This window comes from Carcharodon carcharias, chromosome 13 (assembly GCF_017639515.1).
Source record: "Carcharodon carcharias isolate sCarCar2 chromosome 13, sCarCar2.pri, whole genome shotgun sequence".
NCBI classification, from domain to species: domain Eukaryota; kingdom Metazoa; phylum Chordata; class Chondrichthyes; order Lamniformes; family Lamnidae; genus Carcharodon; species Carcharodon carcharias.
This window is the reverse complement of record NC_054479.1, coordinates 130,617,571-130,635,511: the sequence shown is the minus strand read 5'-3', so window position 1 is coordinate 130,635,511 and position 17,941 is coordinate 130,617,571. Positions and strand designations below refer to the sequence as shown.

The window sequence follows — 17,941 nt, the reverse complement described above, 5'->3', positions numbered from 1 at the left end:
CCTATCAAAACCTTTCATTATTTTAAAGACCTCTATTATGTCCCCCCTCAGCCTTCTTTTTTCAAGCCCAAACCTGCAACCTCTATCGCCTAGCGGGACAAGGCAAGCAGGCACATGGGAACACCACCACCTCCAACTTCCCCAAGTCACATCCTGACTTGAAATATTTCGCTGTTGCTTAATCATCGCTGGATCGAGAATGCTGGAACTCCCTCCCTGAGAGCACTAAGGGTGTACCATAGGCTGCAGCTCATCACCACCTCCTGAAGGGCAATTAATGCTGGCTTTGACAGAATCCCCATCCATTGACTGAATAAAGAAAAAACAAATTAGTCCAGGGAAAAAACTCATTTTGTTCCACAGGATCTCACAATTCCAGTGGAAGAGGCTTTCAAAACTCTGTATCGGACTTTCAAAAGATTCTCCTGTAAAATGTGCTGGTCATCAGCAAATTCCATAAAAAGATCAATTTGAATTACAAACTGAACTTTTTGATGACAGTCTGTCCTAAATTTGCATTGCACAGGACAAAAGCTAGCTTTCATGAATACAGAGACAGGTCAGGATTTGTTGGGTTGGCAACTGTAAAAGATTGAGCTGGCTTAATGTTGTAATCTGCACTGAAGATGAGAATAGAGTTCCCAAGATTTAAAACTGAATACATTAATGAATCTTTCTATACACCACATCATTAGTCAGGATGCTCAGCTACAATGAATGATCATGAATTTTTTGGTCCTCTTATATATTACATAAATTACAACTCAGGAAAAAAAAAGTGACCTTATTGGCCAGTCTCAGTAACATGCTGCATGGAACCATTTAACTGAATCTTGTGTGTGTGTGTTAAATATCAGCGTAAACTAATTCATTTGTAAACAGCATAATTATTGATCTTTGAGGTATTTCAAGGAGGTTTTTTTAAAATTTATTTTTTCACGGGATGTGGGCTTTACTAGCTAGGCCAGAATTTATTGCCTTTCTCGAATTGCAATTGAGAAGGTGGTGTGGTGAGCCACCTTCTTGAACCGCTGCAGTCCGTATGTTGTAGGAACACCAACAGTACTGTTGAGAAGGGTGTTCCAGGATTTTGACCCAGCGACAGTGAAGGAATGCCGATATAGTTCTAAGTCAGAATGTTTAGTGGCTTGGAAGGGAATTTGCAGGTGCTGTTGTTCCCATGTATCTGGTGCCCTTATCCTTCAAGGTTGTAGAGGTCATGGGTTTGGTAGGTCTTGTCGAAGGAGCCTTGGTGAATTGCTGAAGTGCATCTTGTGGATGGTACACACTGCTGCTACTGTGTGTTGGTGGTGGAGGGAGTGAATGTTTAAGGTGCTGGATGGGGTACTAGTCAAGTGGGCTGCTTTTTCCTGGATGGTGTCAAGCTTCGAGCGTTGTTGGTGCCACACTCATCTGGACAGGTTGAGAATATTCCATCACACTCCTGACTTGAGCTTTTGGGGAATCAGGTGATAAGTTACTCGCCACAGAATTCTCAGCCTCCGACTTGCTCTTGTAGCCACAGTATCTGACTGTCCAGTTCAGTTTCTGGTCAATAGTGACCCCCAGGATGTTGCTAGAGGGCAATTCAGTGAGGGTAATGCCATTGAATATCAAGGAGAGATGATTAGATTCTGTCTCTTTGGAGATGGTCATTGCCTGGCACTTGTGTGGCACGAATGTTACTGGCCACTTATCAGTGTTATGGCACAGCCGATGGTAAATGCTCAGTTGTTCAAATCCCAAAGGGAAACTTAAAACAACTGTCACAACTTGTTTTGCAATTTGTAGAAATTGTGAGCTGCATGCTCTCAATTCAGTAGTGATAACACCACCAAGTCTTATAGGGTTTTTATAAAACTAGATTAAACATTTATTAATAGAAGAAATGACTTTAAATACATACACAGATCTACAAGTTGCTATGATAATTTCTAAATCCCCTAATCAATCTAATTCCCAGTTACATTTTTGTTAAGGCAACAGTAAGACACATAGATTTCAAAAGACCCCGGCAAAGAAACATGATACCCTGAACAAGTGGCTTTCCAAGTGAGTTTTCTTCACTTCAGTCCTTTGAAAACAGCACCTTGAGGCATAAGCGCTGAAGGCTTTTCATACTTGTAAGATCTTAAAAATGCCTTTGCTAACACCCCACCCTTGCTCCTTCTTTATACATATCTTCCTCTTTGAATGAAAATACCCCTTGTTTCACTGTTTTTGGACTTTACCTCCCTGATAATAAAACCCTCTCATTACACTAAGTTTTAACAGTAATCTTTGAGAAAAATAAACACACAGTTTCTAAACTTCACATGGCTAGGTGATACATTTCATCCCTCCTTTGAAAACAATCCAGTCTGGTTTATTTCAAAATGCAAATGTTTCCTTGACACCTACATTTCTAAACTTCCCCATGTTTAGCTAATTAACATTTCAAACCTAGCCTCTCTTCTTAGATCAAAGCACCCAGATTAGCTGCCTCTAACTCAATTAAATCTCACACACACACACACACACAGACACGTCTCACTATTACAATAAGTTCCAATAACATTATGAGAATTATTATATCTACTTGACAATCAGCCCAAGCCCAAATGTTGTCCAGGTCTTGCTGCATTTGGACATGGACTGCTTCAGTATCTGAGGAGTCGTGAATGGTGCTGAACATTGTGCAATCATCAGCGAACATCCCTACTTCTGACCTTATGATGGAGTGAAGGTCATTGATGAAGCAGCTGAAGATGATTGGGCCCAGGAGACTACCCTGAGGAACTCCTGCTGCTAGATCCCGGGACCGAGATGATTGACCTTCAACAACCACAATCATCTTCTTTTGCGCCAGTTATGATTCCAACCAGTTTGGAGAGTTTCCCCCCTGATTCCCAATGATATCAGTTTTGCTAGGGCTCCTCGATACCACACTTGGTCAAATGTTGTCTTGAGGTCAGGGACAGTCACTCTCACCTCACCTCTGGAGTTCAGCTCTTTTGTCCTTGTTTCAATCAAGGCTGTAATGAGGTCAGAAACTGAGTGACCATGGCGGAACCCAAACTGAGAGTCAGAAATAAGCTGCTCACTGACAAAGTGCCACTTGATAACACTGTCAACGAGAAAGCTCAGACAAAATGGGAATGGACCACTAACAATGAGCCAAGCCAGAGTTTCAGCCCAATTAAAAATAAAAATTTATCATAATTTAGCCATGTTTTGGCTGTAAGACTGTCCCATTCCATAGTGGAATGACCAATTCTGATAAATGACAAGATGATGTGAAAAATAAGTCATGATACAAAATTGATACAAAAATTGCTTTTAATGATAACCAGAGAACTTTCCAGCTCCTATGACTTATTGTTGGTAAAGTCAAACTAAAGTCACATCCAAGTCCAAAAGCCTGGGATTCTGGCCTCAAGTTTACAATGCAATAGGGTGCCCACACTATAAATTAATGCAATTAAGTTTTGAACAGTAACTTATTTTATGGTTTGAAGTATTGTATGGAAATTAACCCAAACCTATTTGCGCCTATATTTGTTATTTGCTACTTAGAACTGTGGGCGTTCCATTAACCTACCGGCTTGAAATGGCTTCTTCTGGTGTGGCTGATTTATTGGTAGATATTTTCTAAAGCAGAACATCCAAACTCACTAATCTCAGCAGCCTGAGATCAATGCAAATTAGTGGGAACATGGATTAAGGGCTTTATCCATAGACCTTGCTTATATTTATATTGCATCCTTCACATCTTCAGGGCCTCACAAAGCCCTTCAGAACCAATTTAAAGTGTATTTGCTGCTGTTAATTAAGAAAACCCAGCAACCAATTTGCACACAGAAAGGTCCCACAAACAACAATGATATAAGTGACGATTAAACGTGTTTTCGTGGCATTGGTTGAGAGATACATACTGTATTGGCCAAGACACTGGTAGGACTCCATGCTTGAGGTTGAATAGCGACATAGAACTTTCAATGCACATCTGGTCATGTAGGGCTTTGGTTTAACATCACATTTAAAATACTGCATTTCCTTGGTATCATACTTAATTGTCTGACTGGAATAGGTATTTAAGTCCTACAATAGGGTGGGGGTCCAAAAGATGCACAAGTGTCCTGTTAAGTAGTGTATGCGCATGGTTGTGCAACAACCAAGAAGGTACCTTGAAGGTCACTAACAAGCTATCCCCTTGAAGATACTACATGCGCACAGCCAGGCAAAAAAATTTTGAAGGTTATTATACACTGAAATGAAGAGGTTGTGCGCAATGAAAAGGAAATTAGAGGGGGCATCAGTATGCAGCTACATGGATCACAAAAACAAAAAGAGAAACTTGGGACACTGCTACACTTGACAGGGCCCTTACCATATGGACTACTGGGAAGGCCTACTTATTAAGGCCATTGTTTTGGTAACGTTTTGTTTATTTCAACATGAGACGGATCTCAAATTGCAGTTGCTACTTTAGTCAAAAATGCTCCAAAAATTATTGCCAAAAAGTAGTGGGATGACTTCAATCGTTGTTTAGTTTTAGACAATGGTTCACTTTCATGTTTCAAGTGAAAGACTGACCTCGCCTGAACTGGTTTTGTATCAGACTTGCTTCAGCTTGGGCTGGGAGATTACACATGGCTGTGTTGTATCTTTGCTGCTTTTCAGCTTGCAATTGAACCACTTTGCACAATCTTGTCAGCCAATGTTCTGATGAGTGGCTGTGATGGATTAGAATACAAAATGTATCTTTATGGAAAGAACATCTTGCTTATCAATGATGAACTGCAGAATAGTGTACCTCATGTTCTAAAACTAATAGAATACTTCACATAAATCACAGATTACAAAGCCAATCAATCAAAGCCACAGGCTCTTGTCTCCTACCGGACTGAAACATAGTTAATCAATTTGTCTCTTCCCTTGAAAGTCTCCAGGTTTAAATAATCTTGGGGTTATTATCAAGGGAAAATAGAAAATATTCCCAAAATAAGTATCGATTTTGTGAATAAAAGAGTGTCATCTATTGACATCCATATATACCAGTAGCAAATTACACTTATATCATTCCCAATGAACATGAATGCCTCAGAGCATGTCACAAGGGCAGAGAGTGGGTCATTAGCAAGAAATGAAGGAGGAAGGAAAAAGAGATTGATGCCACGGTCGAGGAAATATTACTGAGAATTTTGAAAGGCACAGAGAACAGCAACATGTAGAAGTTGTTATGCAAGGATTTTTTTTAAAAAAGAGGGCAGGGGTGTAATGCCTGAAAGATCAGGTTCTGATGGTGGAGCCTTAAGGAGTGGGAAGGAGTAATTCAGAGACAGTGGACCAAGGGGATGTGAACAGGGATGCAGTGTTGAAGGCAACTTTCCAGACAGGGTGAAGTGAGGCTATGATAGATTTGAAAAAAAACAGAGAACAAGAAGATTAATTCACCGTTGCATGGGGAATTTGGGATGATAGACATGCAGTACAGAATTTGGAGACCTCTAAATTAGTTGAAGTTTGTGATGAGTGTAAATAGGAAGAGCAGTAAGGCAGATAATTCACAGATTGAAATGTAAAAGGAGGAGATAGGAGTCTTAGCAGCAGTGAGGGCAAAGTAGGGAGTTTGTGGGTAATATGCTAGAGAAGACAGGCAATGGTTAAGTAACTTTCAACTGTTCAGCATCAGCAAAGTGGAAGTTTCAGCTCATCCAGGACTTCATGTAGGAGGGGCAGCCGGATAGTACTGCCACACCTATACTATCAGTGGTGGGTTTGCAAATGTATTATTGGTGCACATGTGGAAGATCATCTTGGGCTTCTTGCCATATTATTGGATACTTTGTGATATGACAAACATTAATGTTTGAAGCCTGACAGTCAATGATTTAGTTTCATAATGCCTAGATAGTATTGGTGCACTTCAAATCACTTGCCTGATCATAACCAAGGGCCTAACCAAACATCCACACTGCTCGCAAGGGTTGCTGGATACCATTCACAAGTTGAAACTTAGATTATTTTTTTCCATTAAATGCCTTGAATGCCAGGATCAAATACACTACCCCCTCCTATGCTTTGACTGAAATAAGTTCTCTCAGCTGAAGAGGTATTGCAACTGTCACTTGTTTGTCAGTGCAGCCACACCACCCAGCATTTACTGAAAGTAAAGTAGCCTTAAACCTGCAGATGAGAATGTAAATTTTGCACCAGACAAGTTTCACGGTTCAGTCAACAAATCCAAAAATATTCAATGCTTGTTCTTATTTCTATGCAATTCAATTCAGAACAGGAGATCAGAAGATAATTAAATGTTTGAGTTAAATGTGTTACTTAATAATATCTGTAGAGAGAATAAGGTTCAACATTCAGCACAAAACATGTAGAAGAATTTGCATTTTCTGTATTAGTCAACTAAGTGCTGGTAATGAGTGTGGAAATCCTAGCCTGTAATCTGTCTTGTTTTGATTCATCATCTTCATTTTGTTTGTTTGGCTTAGTTGATAGTATTCTCACATTTGGGTTATCAGGTTCAAGTCCCAGAACATATTTGAGCACACACAATGGGTTGAGACTTCTGTGAAGTGCGAAGGGATTAGTGCATTACCAAAGGAGTCATTCTTGGGATGCAACATTAAGCCAATACTTAATCAATCTCCATCTACTGGTTATTCAAATGCAATTAATTCACATGATCTGACAATTCAATTTTTTAAACACTAAGTTTCAATTTGTACTGTGTACAGTTTTGGTCTCCTTATTTAAAGGAGGACATAATTACATTAGAAGCAGTTCAGAGAAGGTTCACTTGATTAATTCCTGGGATGAGGGGGTTGTCTTATAAGAAAAGGTTGAACAGGTTGGGCCTGTATCCACTGGAGTTTAGAAGAACGAGAAGTGATCTTACTGAAACATATAAGATCCTGAGGGGACTTGACAGGGTGGATGATGAGAGGATGTTTCCCTTGTGGGAGAGACTAGACCTAAGGGACACACAAAAATAAGGGGTCTCCTAGTTGAATGGAGATGAGGGGTCGTGAGCTGATGGAATTATCTTCCCCAGAGCGCGGTGGAAGCAGGGTCATCAAATAGATTCTTGACTAACAAGGGAGTCAAAAGGGTATACTGAGTAGACAGGAAAATGGAGTTGACGTCACAATCAGATCAGCCATGATCTTATCAAATGGCAGAGCAGGCTCGAGTAGCTAAATGACCTACTCCTGCTCCTAATTCCTATGTTTGTATGTAATCTTCCTATGTTCCTTATGTGTCTTAATTCAGATTATTGGGTAACTCATTTTCAGTGTAAATAAAACTTCAAATTAGTTGTAGTCTGTATTTGAGTGGTTCAGGTGAACAGTTAAGATCGCACATTCACAAACATTCACTCCCTCCACTGCCAACGCACAGTAGCAGCAGTGTGTACCATCTACAAGATGCACTGCAGGAATTCACCAAGGCTCTTTCAACAGCAATATTTGAAGGCGGACAAGGACATGCTCCAGTTTCCTGGCCAATAATCCTGCTTCAATCAACATCCCCAAATACAGAATATCTGGTCTTTCAGTTCATTGCCATCTGAGGGATTTTGTGTGTCTAAAATGGCCACTGTGTAATCAGTTAACTTTTGTTTTTAAAGTTATATCAGAAATCAAAAGACTAAGAAGAATCATATGGAGCCAAAGGCACTGCAGGGCAGATTCAAACTGACCCTCGGGTTTTGGCAGAGCTGCTGAGTTATTATTTCATGTCAGTCAATAATACCTGTAAATGCTGCTTATGTTCCAGATGAGTGTGCTCAGTATAGAATAGTAATTTCATCAAAATCGATTGTCATATCATCTTGGATAATTTAGGGAAGCACAAAATTAGAAGAGCAGCAGGGCCAAAAACATCCATTTAAGGATCATAAAAGAGATGGGACAGGTTCTCCGTGACTCCCATGTGTACCTTCAACACATAACTCGGGGTCATACCTAGCACAAAGGAAAATGAATGTGGTTGTTGGAGGTCAGTCATCCCAGCTCCAGGGCATCACTGCAGGAGTTCCCCAGGGTAGTGCCCTCGGCCCAATGATCTTCAGCCGCTTCATCAAAGACCTTCCTTCTATCATAAGGTCAGCAGTGGGGGTGTTCACTGATAATTGCATAACGTTTAGCACCATTTGTGACTCCTCACATACTGAAGCAGTCCATGCCTAAATGCAGCAAGACCTAAACAATATCCAGGCTTGGGCTGACAAGTGGCAAATAACATTCACGCCACACAAATGTCAGGCAATGACCATCTCCAACAAGAGAGAATCTAACCATCACCCCATGATGTTCAATAGCATGACTATCACTGAATCCCCCACTATCAACAGCCTGGGGGTTACCAGTGACCAGAAACTGAACTTGCATATAAATACTGTGGCTACAAGGGCAGTTCAGAAGCTAGGAATCCTGAGACGAGTAACTCACCTCCTGACTCCCCAAAGCCCATCCATCATATACAAATCAGGAGTGTGACGGAATACTCCTCACTTGTCTGGATGAGTGCAGCTCCATTGGCACTCAAGAAGCTTGACACCGCTCAGGATAAAGCATTCCGCTTGATTGGCACCACACGCACAAACATTAACTCCCTCCACCACCGAAGCACAGTAGCAGCAGTGTGTACCATCTACAAGATGCACTGCAGGAATTCACCAAGGCTCCTTCCACAGCACCTTCCAAACCCACAACCACTACCATTTGGAAGGACTAGGGCAGCAGATAGATGGGAACACCACCACCTGGAAGTTCCCCTCCAAGTCACTCACCTCCAATCCTGACTTGGAAATATATCACTGTTCTTTCACTGTCACTGGGTCAAAATCCTGAAACTCCCTTCCTAACAGCACTATGGGTGTACCTACACCACATGGACTGCAGCAGTTCAAGAAGGCTGCTCACCACCATCTCCAAGGCCAACTAAGGATGGGCAATAAATGCTGGCCCAGCCAGCGAAGCCCACATCCCGTGAATGAATTTTTAAAAATCGTTCAATAGAATCAGGGATCATTCCTTCAACTGGAAGCTAGCTCACGTCGTCTCTATTTAAAAAAAAGAGACAAAACAGAACAGGCCTCTCAGTCTGACATTACTGGGAAGTTGCTAGAAGAGATCATATGAGATGCCTTTAAAAACAATGGGGCAGGGAAGCGGATATCAGAAATTGACAAGATTTTGGAAAGGCAGGTTACAGTGAACAAATTAAATTGAATTTTTTCACTAACGCAGTGGATCAGGAAAATCTGATCGACATTGTCTGCATTGTTATGATCTCGGTCAAGAGCAGTAACTTTAAAAAAAAAGAAATTCAAAATCATAGTTATTTACCGAAAGAATGAAGCCGAAAAAGTCAACCATTTAAAGCAAAATAACTTTTTTACTATACAAAAGTCAAAGAAAGCAAACACTAAATCCTATTTGGGTAACTACTTACACTTCAAAATCCAGAATCAACATAATTCAACAGGCAAATTACGGTCGATTATAAACTATAAATTACATATTAAATGGCAGATACAACTAAGACAGATCTTACAAATTGGCTTGGCAGTCCTGTCAACACATATGTCAATCTCAGTCACAAAGTCCTTCAAAACCCTTGTCTTCCTGACAAGGAATTTCAGCTCCTCCTCTGATAGGATTTAGCCTGATCCCCAGCCATCAAGAGCGCACAACCGGAGTACCATGAACATGGTCTTCACCAAATATGACACAGATCTGCAGAACCTCCTCAACTCTGCTTATGAGAGTCTGGATGGCATAGATTCATCAATGTTATTGTCAAGTAACAGAAATAGCTGCAGCAACTGTATGTTTTCCTATTCTCAACTTCTGGGTCCAACCTCCATCTTCTTCAGCCTGCTCCACCATTCAAAAAGATCATGGCTGATCTGAATGTAACCTTAACCCCACATTCCTGCCTACCCCTGGCAACCTTTCACCCCCTTGTTAATCAAGGATCTATCTAGCTCTGCCTTAAAAATATTCAAAGACTGTTTCCGTTGCCTTTTGGGGAAGAGGGTTCCAAAGACTCTCAACTCTCAAAGAATTTCTCCTAGTCCCTGTCTTAAATGAGCAACCCCTTACTTTTAGTCAGTGACCCCTAGTTTTAGATTTCTGCCACAAGAGGAAACATCCTCTCCACACCCACCCTGTCAAGAACCCTCAGAATCTTAAAGGTTTCAATTAAGTTGTCTCTTACTTTCCTAAATTCCACTGGATACAAGCCTAACCTGTCCAGCCTTTCCTGGTAAGACAACCTGCCCATTCCCGGTATCACCTTTTGTAATTCATGCACTAGACATCCAGATCCTCTGAATCTCAGAGTTCTGCAATCTCGCACCACTTAGATAATAAGCTTCTTTTTTACTTTTCCTGCCAAAATAAACGGTTTCTCATTTGCCCACATTCTACTCCATTTGCCAGATCTTTTTCCACTCACTTAACCTATATCTTTTTGTAGCCTCCTTACGTCCTCTTCACAATATCTTTGTGTCATCAACAAATTTAGCAACCATTCATTCGGTCCCTTCATCCAAGTCATTTATATAAATTGTATAAAGTTGAGGCCCCCCAGCGCTGATCCCTGTGGCACACCGCTCGTCGCATCTTGCCAACCAGAAAAACACCCATTTATGCCAACTCCGACTCCTGTTAGCTAGCCAATCTTCTTTCCATGCCAATAAGTTACCCCTTATGCCATGAGCTTTTATATTTTCTGCAGATTTTTCTTCCGAGGTGTCTTTGGGGCTTGATTCAAGGACTTGGCTCATGGGGCCCCTTGGTGGCTTCCAGATACGCCTTCGGAAGCATGAGAGATAATTAGTGCATGACAGGGGACTGCGGAACAGGGGAACTCACTCACAGCATTGTTGTCCGATGGATGCTGCACTACTGGATCCTCACTTGGTTGAGCACTGCCAACCTCATAATTGAGCACTGCCAACCTCATAATCAGTACAGGAATGGTCCAACACGTCGCCGGCCAGCTGGATGGCTCTATTTTCAAAGTCTGAGAAGACCTTGATGTCGGGCATTCCTCCACCAGTCTGTGACCTCTTTCTTTTGTTGTGTGCCAGCTTGTCAGGGAGGTCGGAAGCAAGGGCAGAGAGTGTTCTCAGTGGGCTCCCCCTTCACGATGTCCAATCCCTCAATCAGGCACTGAGTGTCTTTGATTAAAACCCTCAGAGGTGACGACAGGCCCACACAGGTTCATCTGTCAGGGATGCTGGCGGTAGGCCTGCTTGCTGCTGGGTGCATCCCAGCAGCAGCATTTTAAGGCCCTGTAGTGGTCAGTAACTGGCCACTCAAGGGCCTCAGTAGGTAGCAGGGCGGGAAGGTTGACCATGGGCGTTCCCAATCAGAATTTAATTCTGATGGAGGAATAAAGGTGGCGGGGTTCACCCCGCCTAAATATATGCCCCTCCCACCTCAAATATTGCCACCAGCAAGAGCACAACATTCTGTCCTTAGTTTCAGTCTTAGTTTCCTTAGAATCTTGAAGGGTCAGTTTCTTTCTCAGTTTCCCTTTTCAATTAGGATTTGTCTCTGAAAATACAAGTTTTAAAACTTTGGATTCCATCACAACCTGGAGTTTCAGAAAGCCTTTGATAAAATACCTTACGCTGTGTTACTTCATAGCTTGGATCCTGTGGCATCAGTTAAAATTGGAAATGCCAGATTGGGAATTGGCTCCCATCTTGCAGCCAAAATGTTATAGTTAACAGATGTGATTCAGCTTGGAGAAATGGTACAAGGGGTGTTGCCTGGTTATTAATCCTAGCCATTAGTCCTCATGCTCTTTATTAATGACTTTGACAGCTGTGTTGCAAATGTGGTAAATAATGAGGGGCAGATGACCGATGCAACGGTCAGTGTGATAAACCCAAAAAGATTTAGAGGAGTTTAGGGAGTAGGACACACAAGAATAAATGGCAGTAAATTTAGATAAATACTGCATCATGCATGTTGGCAGAGCCAACACAGAATATACATATCATATGAATGGCACAACAGTGAAGAGAGAGAAAAAAAATCTTGGTGTTATTGTGTACAAATCACTGAAGGTTCACGCCCAATATAGAGAAACCGTAGCCAAAGCTCAGAAGTTATTGGGTTGTAGTGATAGAATCATTCAGTTGAAATCAAAGAACATGATTTTGATCTTGTACAGGTCACTGGTCAATGCATCTAGAGTGCTTAATTTTAGAGAGGAACAAGGGACATTAGTTTTAACTATCAAGGTTGGGAACAGACTAGATATTGGGTGATTCTTTTTAATAAAGAATTGTAAGCCTCTGGATGACATTTGTCAGCTGGTGTGATGGGTGCGGATTCTCTGCATATCTTTTAGAGAGAGCTGGGCTGGTTCTGGACTGGGGCAGAGATCACTTCATATAGAATGTAAATGTTTTCATAGATCATACCTGATCTATGTTATCTCCTGGACTGGTTCTAATTGTAAAATTCCTCTCCTACTCAAAAAGGCAGAGTGTTTTTTCTCTTATTGGCCTGTTCTGTTTGCTTCTCCCAAGAGATTACATGGTTGCTGGGGTGGTGCTGGTGGTGGTGGTGGGGGTGTGGGGGAAGAGTGTGCAGCCTTGATGGTTCAGCCATTGTGGTGTGGGACAGGCTGCTTGGACTAACTTTTCTTTTCCTCTCTGTCATTTTTGAATGTTTGTACATTTGCCTATATAATAGATCCCTCCATGGAGTTTCCTATTGAATTGACACTCGGTTGTTAAACGTGTACTAATAGAAGAGCTTGACCTTCATGCACAACGCATGGAGAGCCAGATGGATAAGTTGCCTGACATGCCAGCCAGTGTCTGCAATCTTCCAGCCACAAATTAATTCAAACCAATTTGGCAGACATGCTGCCATTGCAGTCAGTGTCTATGTGGGATTAATATTGCAAAATTTGAAGGTAATCTTTTGTGCACTGCCTTATGTTTTGTCTGCCCACCTCTGCTGCCATATCTGGACTGCAGCTGTGGAAAATGGCTTGAGGATATTTATAATCAGGCATTTGAACAACATGTTCAGACCAACACACCATCCATTTTTGATGTTGGTCTAAATTCCTGTTATATTAGTGTTTGAGATAATCAGCATCAGGCACCCTCTGTCTCTTGGTGTCAGCAGCATGTTGTACACAGAGCAACTGGAAATGGTTATGTCATTTCTTGTGACATTGGTGGTAGATCCACATCTCCGGTCCACATGATGGTGAAGGACAACTGCTTGCTTCGTAGTGACTTCTGCTGGCAGATTCACCCACTGTTCCTGCCCCAGCTTTCCTTGCCTGTAATCTGAAGTGCTACATTGCTGATCTTAGGCACAAAGGGATGTGCCTGGATGACCAGGTATGGGCTGGTCCATTATTTCAGTAAGTTAATTATAGCAGCTGAATATCCTCAAGACTGTAGTTGAATAGTGTGCAATCATTAGCGAAATGCAAGTTGTCAATGGCCATCTGGATTCCTTTTTTTGTTCATACCTGACAAAGGTTGAAGATGCTGTTGCACATCATAGATGAAGAGCTTTGAGATGTAAGAAGATGCTCAAAATGTAACTTTTCTTTCTGTGGATTTGTTACAGGCAGTACTATTGTGCAAGCATGAAAGCAAAACTTGTTTTTCTGCACAGCACAAACTTAGTGTTCTCTCCACCCTTGTCTTTTAACTAATATCACTCTTCAGCAACAAACATGTACAACTTCACATTATCTTTATTCCTTAACAGCATAGCCTCTGCTTAACAATACTTGAGGCATCACTGATAGTACAGGTAATTAAGCTGTCCCTGAGCGCACAGGATTATGATCTCTCACAAACAGGGTGTGCATGAGATACATTCAGGTTTGTATAGTAATCGTTAAAAACCTTGACAAACTTGAACATTACATGGTGCTAAAAAAGGCAGTGTGTGGAAACAATACACATATTTCTCTGCTTCTAGAAAAAGGCTGAAATGGGGTTTGAGGGACAGTCAATTGAGGCACTTCTGCAATTCTTCTGGAACCTTTGTTTTAAAATATTTACATTTAAGATGTGTAATTTGAAAAGCTATGCAGGTCTTTTGTGCAACACTTGGAGGCCATATCTCCAAAGACCAACCTAAAAATCACAGCACATCGTGCTGCTCCAGGAATCAATGTTTTGATCGAAACTCCAAATGCCTCTCTATGCTGGATGAGAACCTCTCCAGCATAACTCTCCAAGCATGATTCCTCTGGGTGTGGGAGGGGAGGGACAAAGAAAGTGAGATGGAAATAGAGGCTCTGCAATGTAGCATGGCATTTAAAAACATTTTATGGCCTTTTCTCTGAACCATACAAATTGGTACAGCTTAAACTAGTGGTTACAGAATGACCTTCAGCATACAGTTGACAATGACAACATTGTGGATGGAAATCAAATCACGGTTTTTCCTGGAGGATGCACTTACGTGAGGTTATGAGCACTGCTCAATGCTCCCCGCCCCGTGAAAGTTAGGGCTGACTACATCATTAACAAAGCAGCCAAAACTTCAAGGGAGGAAAGTAAACACAGTAAACCGTGTCATTTTAAACCGTTTTTTGGGATCAGGATATCCTAGCCATGTCATATATTTGAACACTTTGAGTCATTCTATTGCAATAAGCATTAAACAATTGCCAATATTTTATTGTACATATCCATTATCTATGAAAGGTATTTTTTTAAATGGTGAGACATGGGGAAACATCGATCTTCAGAGGGATCTGGTGTCCTGGTACACAAGTCACAAGTTAAAATGCAGGTTCAGAAAGTAATTTGGAAAACAAATGGCATGTTAGCTTTTATTCCAAGAAGTCCTATCGCAATTATATAGGGTCTTGTGGAGATAACTCCTGGAGAACAGTGTATAGTTCTGGTCTCCTTACCTAAAGAAGGAAATATTTGACTTACAGGGAGTGCAAAGAGGGTTCACTGGGCTGAACCCCAGGATTGGGGAGGTTGGCCTATGAGAAAATATTGAGCAAACTAGGCCTATATTCCCCAGAATTTTGAGGAATAACAGGTCATCTCACTGAAACATATAAAATTCTTAAGGGGCTTGACAGAATAAATGCTAGGAAGATGTTTCGTCTGGCTTGTGAAGTCTAGATCTATGGGTTCTCGTCTCAGAGCAAGGGGGTTGATCATTTAGGACTCAGGTGAGGAGAAATTTCTTCACTCAAAGGGTTGCAAAGTTTTGGAACTCTCTACTCCAGAGGGCCATTGAATGTTGAGTTGTTAAGTATTTTAAAGGCTGAGATCAGTAGATGTTTAAATAGAAATGGAATCAAGGGGTGTGGGGATAGTGTGGGAAGGTGAAGTTGAAATGGAAGATCAACCAATATATTAATGAATGATGAAGCAGCTTTGAAGGGCCAATTGCCTAGTCTTCTCCCTTTTTCTCACATTCTTATTTCAGGAACTATTGTTACTATTTTTAAGAACAAATTGAAGAGGTGACTGCAATCTGGCTCTATCAGAAAAGATCAGAAATGCTGCCTGTGGTTTAGGGATATGTAGCCTGCAAGTGCTGCTCCCCACTGACAGCGGAGGATTGCTCCTTTAATGTCTGGTGAAGGGAAATCAATGAAGAGTTTGGCTAAAATAATTTCTAACTTCCTGAAGTCTCAAGTTGGTACAGAAAATGTAAACAGCAGAGATTTTAGGCTGCCTAGCAACAAATAATTTAAGTCCTAGAAATTATACAGTGTAAATATTCATCTCTGAACTGCTTATCGTACAGTTACATTGTGCAACTTGGAACGCTGCAAGGTGGTTAATGCTTCAAAGCAACATAATAACCACAGCAGAACTGCAGTGAGATGTACAAGATCAAATGACTTTATCCAATCTTTAACAAGAACTTGTTTAAGGGTTAACAGTTTGTTTAATTATCAGACAATGTAATTTAATGAAAACAAGTGAAATGCTTATATGCTAACCTTGCACAGTGCAACCTTGATAATGCAAGATCTGAGAGCCAGGTTTTTCTCAAACAATAAGCTAGTGCTAGACCAGAAGGGGATTACGAATAATATCTTACGCATGTATCATACAGAGCGTGTCGTTTTGGTAGGAACGCAGAGGAGAGAAGGAAATGACATCAGAAGAAACAGGGATCTGATCAAGAGGACATTCAGTGAAGTTTGGTCAATACTACTTTTTAAAATTGCTAAAGTTATTCACCTCTTCTCACTTCAATCAGTGGAAGTGAGAAGGTTAGAAAGTTTATTTTCAATTAGGTTTTACTTTAGGCAATTTCATGAAACATAGGCAATTTACTAAAAATGACAGAACGTTATAATATGCTTAGGGGCAGTTTACTTCTTTACCATTTACTGTGTTTATTTTTTCTTTCCTTATAATTTCAATGAAACAAGCATCTTTTTAAAAAACCTTTCTTACCCTGTCTTCCAGTCTGGTCACCTGCTCCTTGTAATAGGCATTGAGTTTCTGCAGCTCTTTCTCTTTTTCTTCCAACTGTTTGGTCTGAAAGTGGAAAGAAGCGAGACGTGTGTAACTTAGAGAGTAAATAATGTCATTACTACATTGTATGGCGAAAAACTTGTATTTTTAAAATTAAGATATAGCTTATATGTATTTGCTTATGGTGCAGATACGCATAGCTATCTGCTATACTGCAAAGCTTCACAGCTTGTTTGACCACCCTGAAATCGCTTGTGTCAGAAATGAAGCTCTTCTGTAAGATTAGGATTTCACTGACAGTCAGAAACCACTGAGAAGAGAGCAGGAAATGTTAACTTAATGCTATAATGCTTGCACTGGCACAAATGCCAAACAGCACCTACAGGGGAACTGCAGCATCAAAAGAAAGAATTGTACAGTCAAAACCCATTAAAATCATGTACAAAAGAATCACAAAAGAGAAACATTTACGTTCATTTGTCAGATTTAAAAAAATCTCTTTGTTCAACATCAAGTGCCTACAACACAATTGGAGATATTGAATTGGAAGAATGACTGAGCCTGACAATGCAACACAGGTGAGTTAACATCAGCATAGATACAGCCACTAATCTGGATAACTTCAGTGATAATTTTATTTCAATAGTGTGCTTGTTAATTCAGCTGCTTCAAATATTGTTGAGCATAGTAACGCCTGCCAGCTAATTTCGCTAAATGCTTACATGCATATATTTGACAAAAATATCTCAAAACCAAAAATGGAGGAAAATATATCCCTCAATGTTTTATAAGCAACTATTTTATTTTTATTTTACAAATAAGATGCTTGTGGCAAAGTATCCTGAAATTGTATTGTTCCGTTACTTTTGCTTCCATCGTCCTTCAAGGCGCTTTAATGACTTTGGCAAGAGCCTGAGTATCTTTTGATGAATCCTTTATGAAGTGGCTGTTGCACAGAATATAGATACCCTGGTAACGTTCTGAAGTAATGCCTTCTATATTGAACAATCCTGACACACAGATTTTTATGCAGAACATGACAAAGGAAAACTAGAGGTAGAATTATCTCCTTCATTTACTCTAGTCTTCTTGTTTTCAGAGACATTTAAGCTCTCAGCGATTTTGACCAGCCTTGGTGGGGAGGGGGAAGGGTGTTCTTATGCAAACCTGTATTATTATTTTTTAAACTCCATCTGCTTTTGTTTCATGTTTTGCGCGCTTGAAGATAATAAATGCTGATTTTTGTTTCACTAGTTTGTCATTTCAAAGAATGAAAATCCACGTAATTTAATTTCACATACCCCAATCACCCAAGATTTTAACTTGCCTTGTTTGCAGGATATAGAGGAAGAAAGAAATTCCAATATTTACGTAAATGACCTCAACCAATTGACACCTGTATGTTTGTGGATTGCATACTATCAGCTCGACTATGATAGCATTTCCCTATAATCGTACAGTCATCCAATGCATACT

The 17,941-nt window shown here is 40.6% G+C and overlaps 1 protein-coding gene across 2 annotated transcripts in view; it reads right to left on the bottom strand.

The window, feature by feature from the left end:
- The window catches only part of chchd3a (coiled-coil-helix-coiled-coil-helix domain containing 3a), a 328,691-nt gene that overhangs the window by 51,558 nt on the left and 259,192 nt on the right, over window positions 1-17,941 (bottom strand). For both annotated transcript variants that reach the window (XM_041203373.1, XM_041203374.1), the window contains one exon: window positions 16,445-16,528. In XM_041203373.1, coding sequence (XP_041059307.1) covers window positions 16,445-16,528 — 84 coding nt within the window. The remainder of the gene's footprint in view (window positions 1-16,444; window positions 16,529-17,941) is intronic.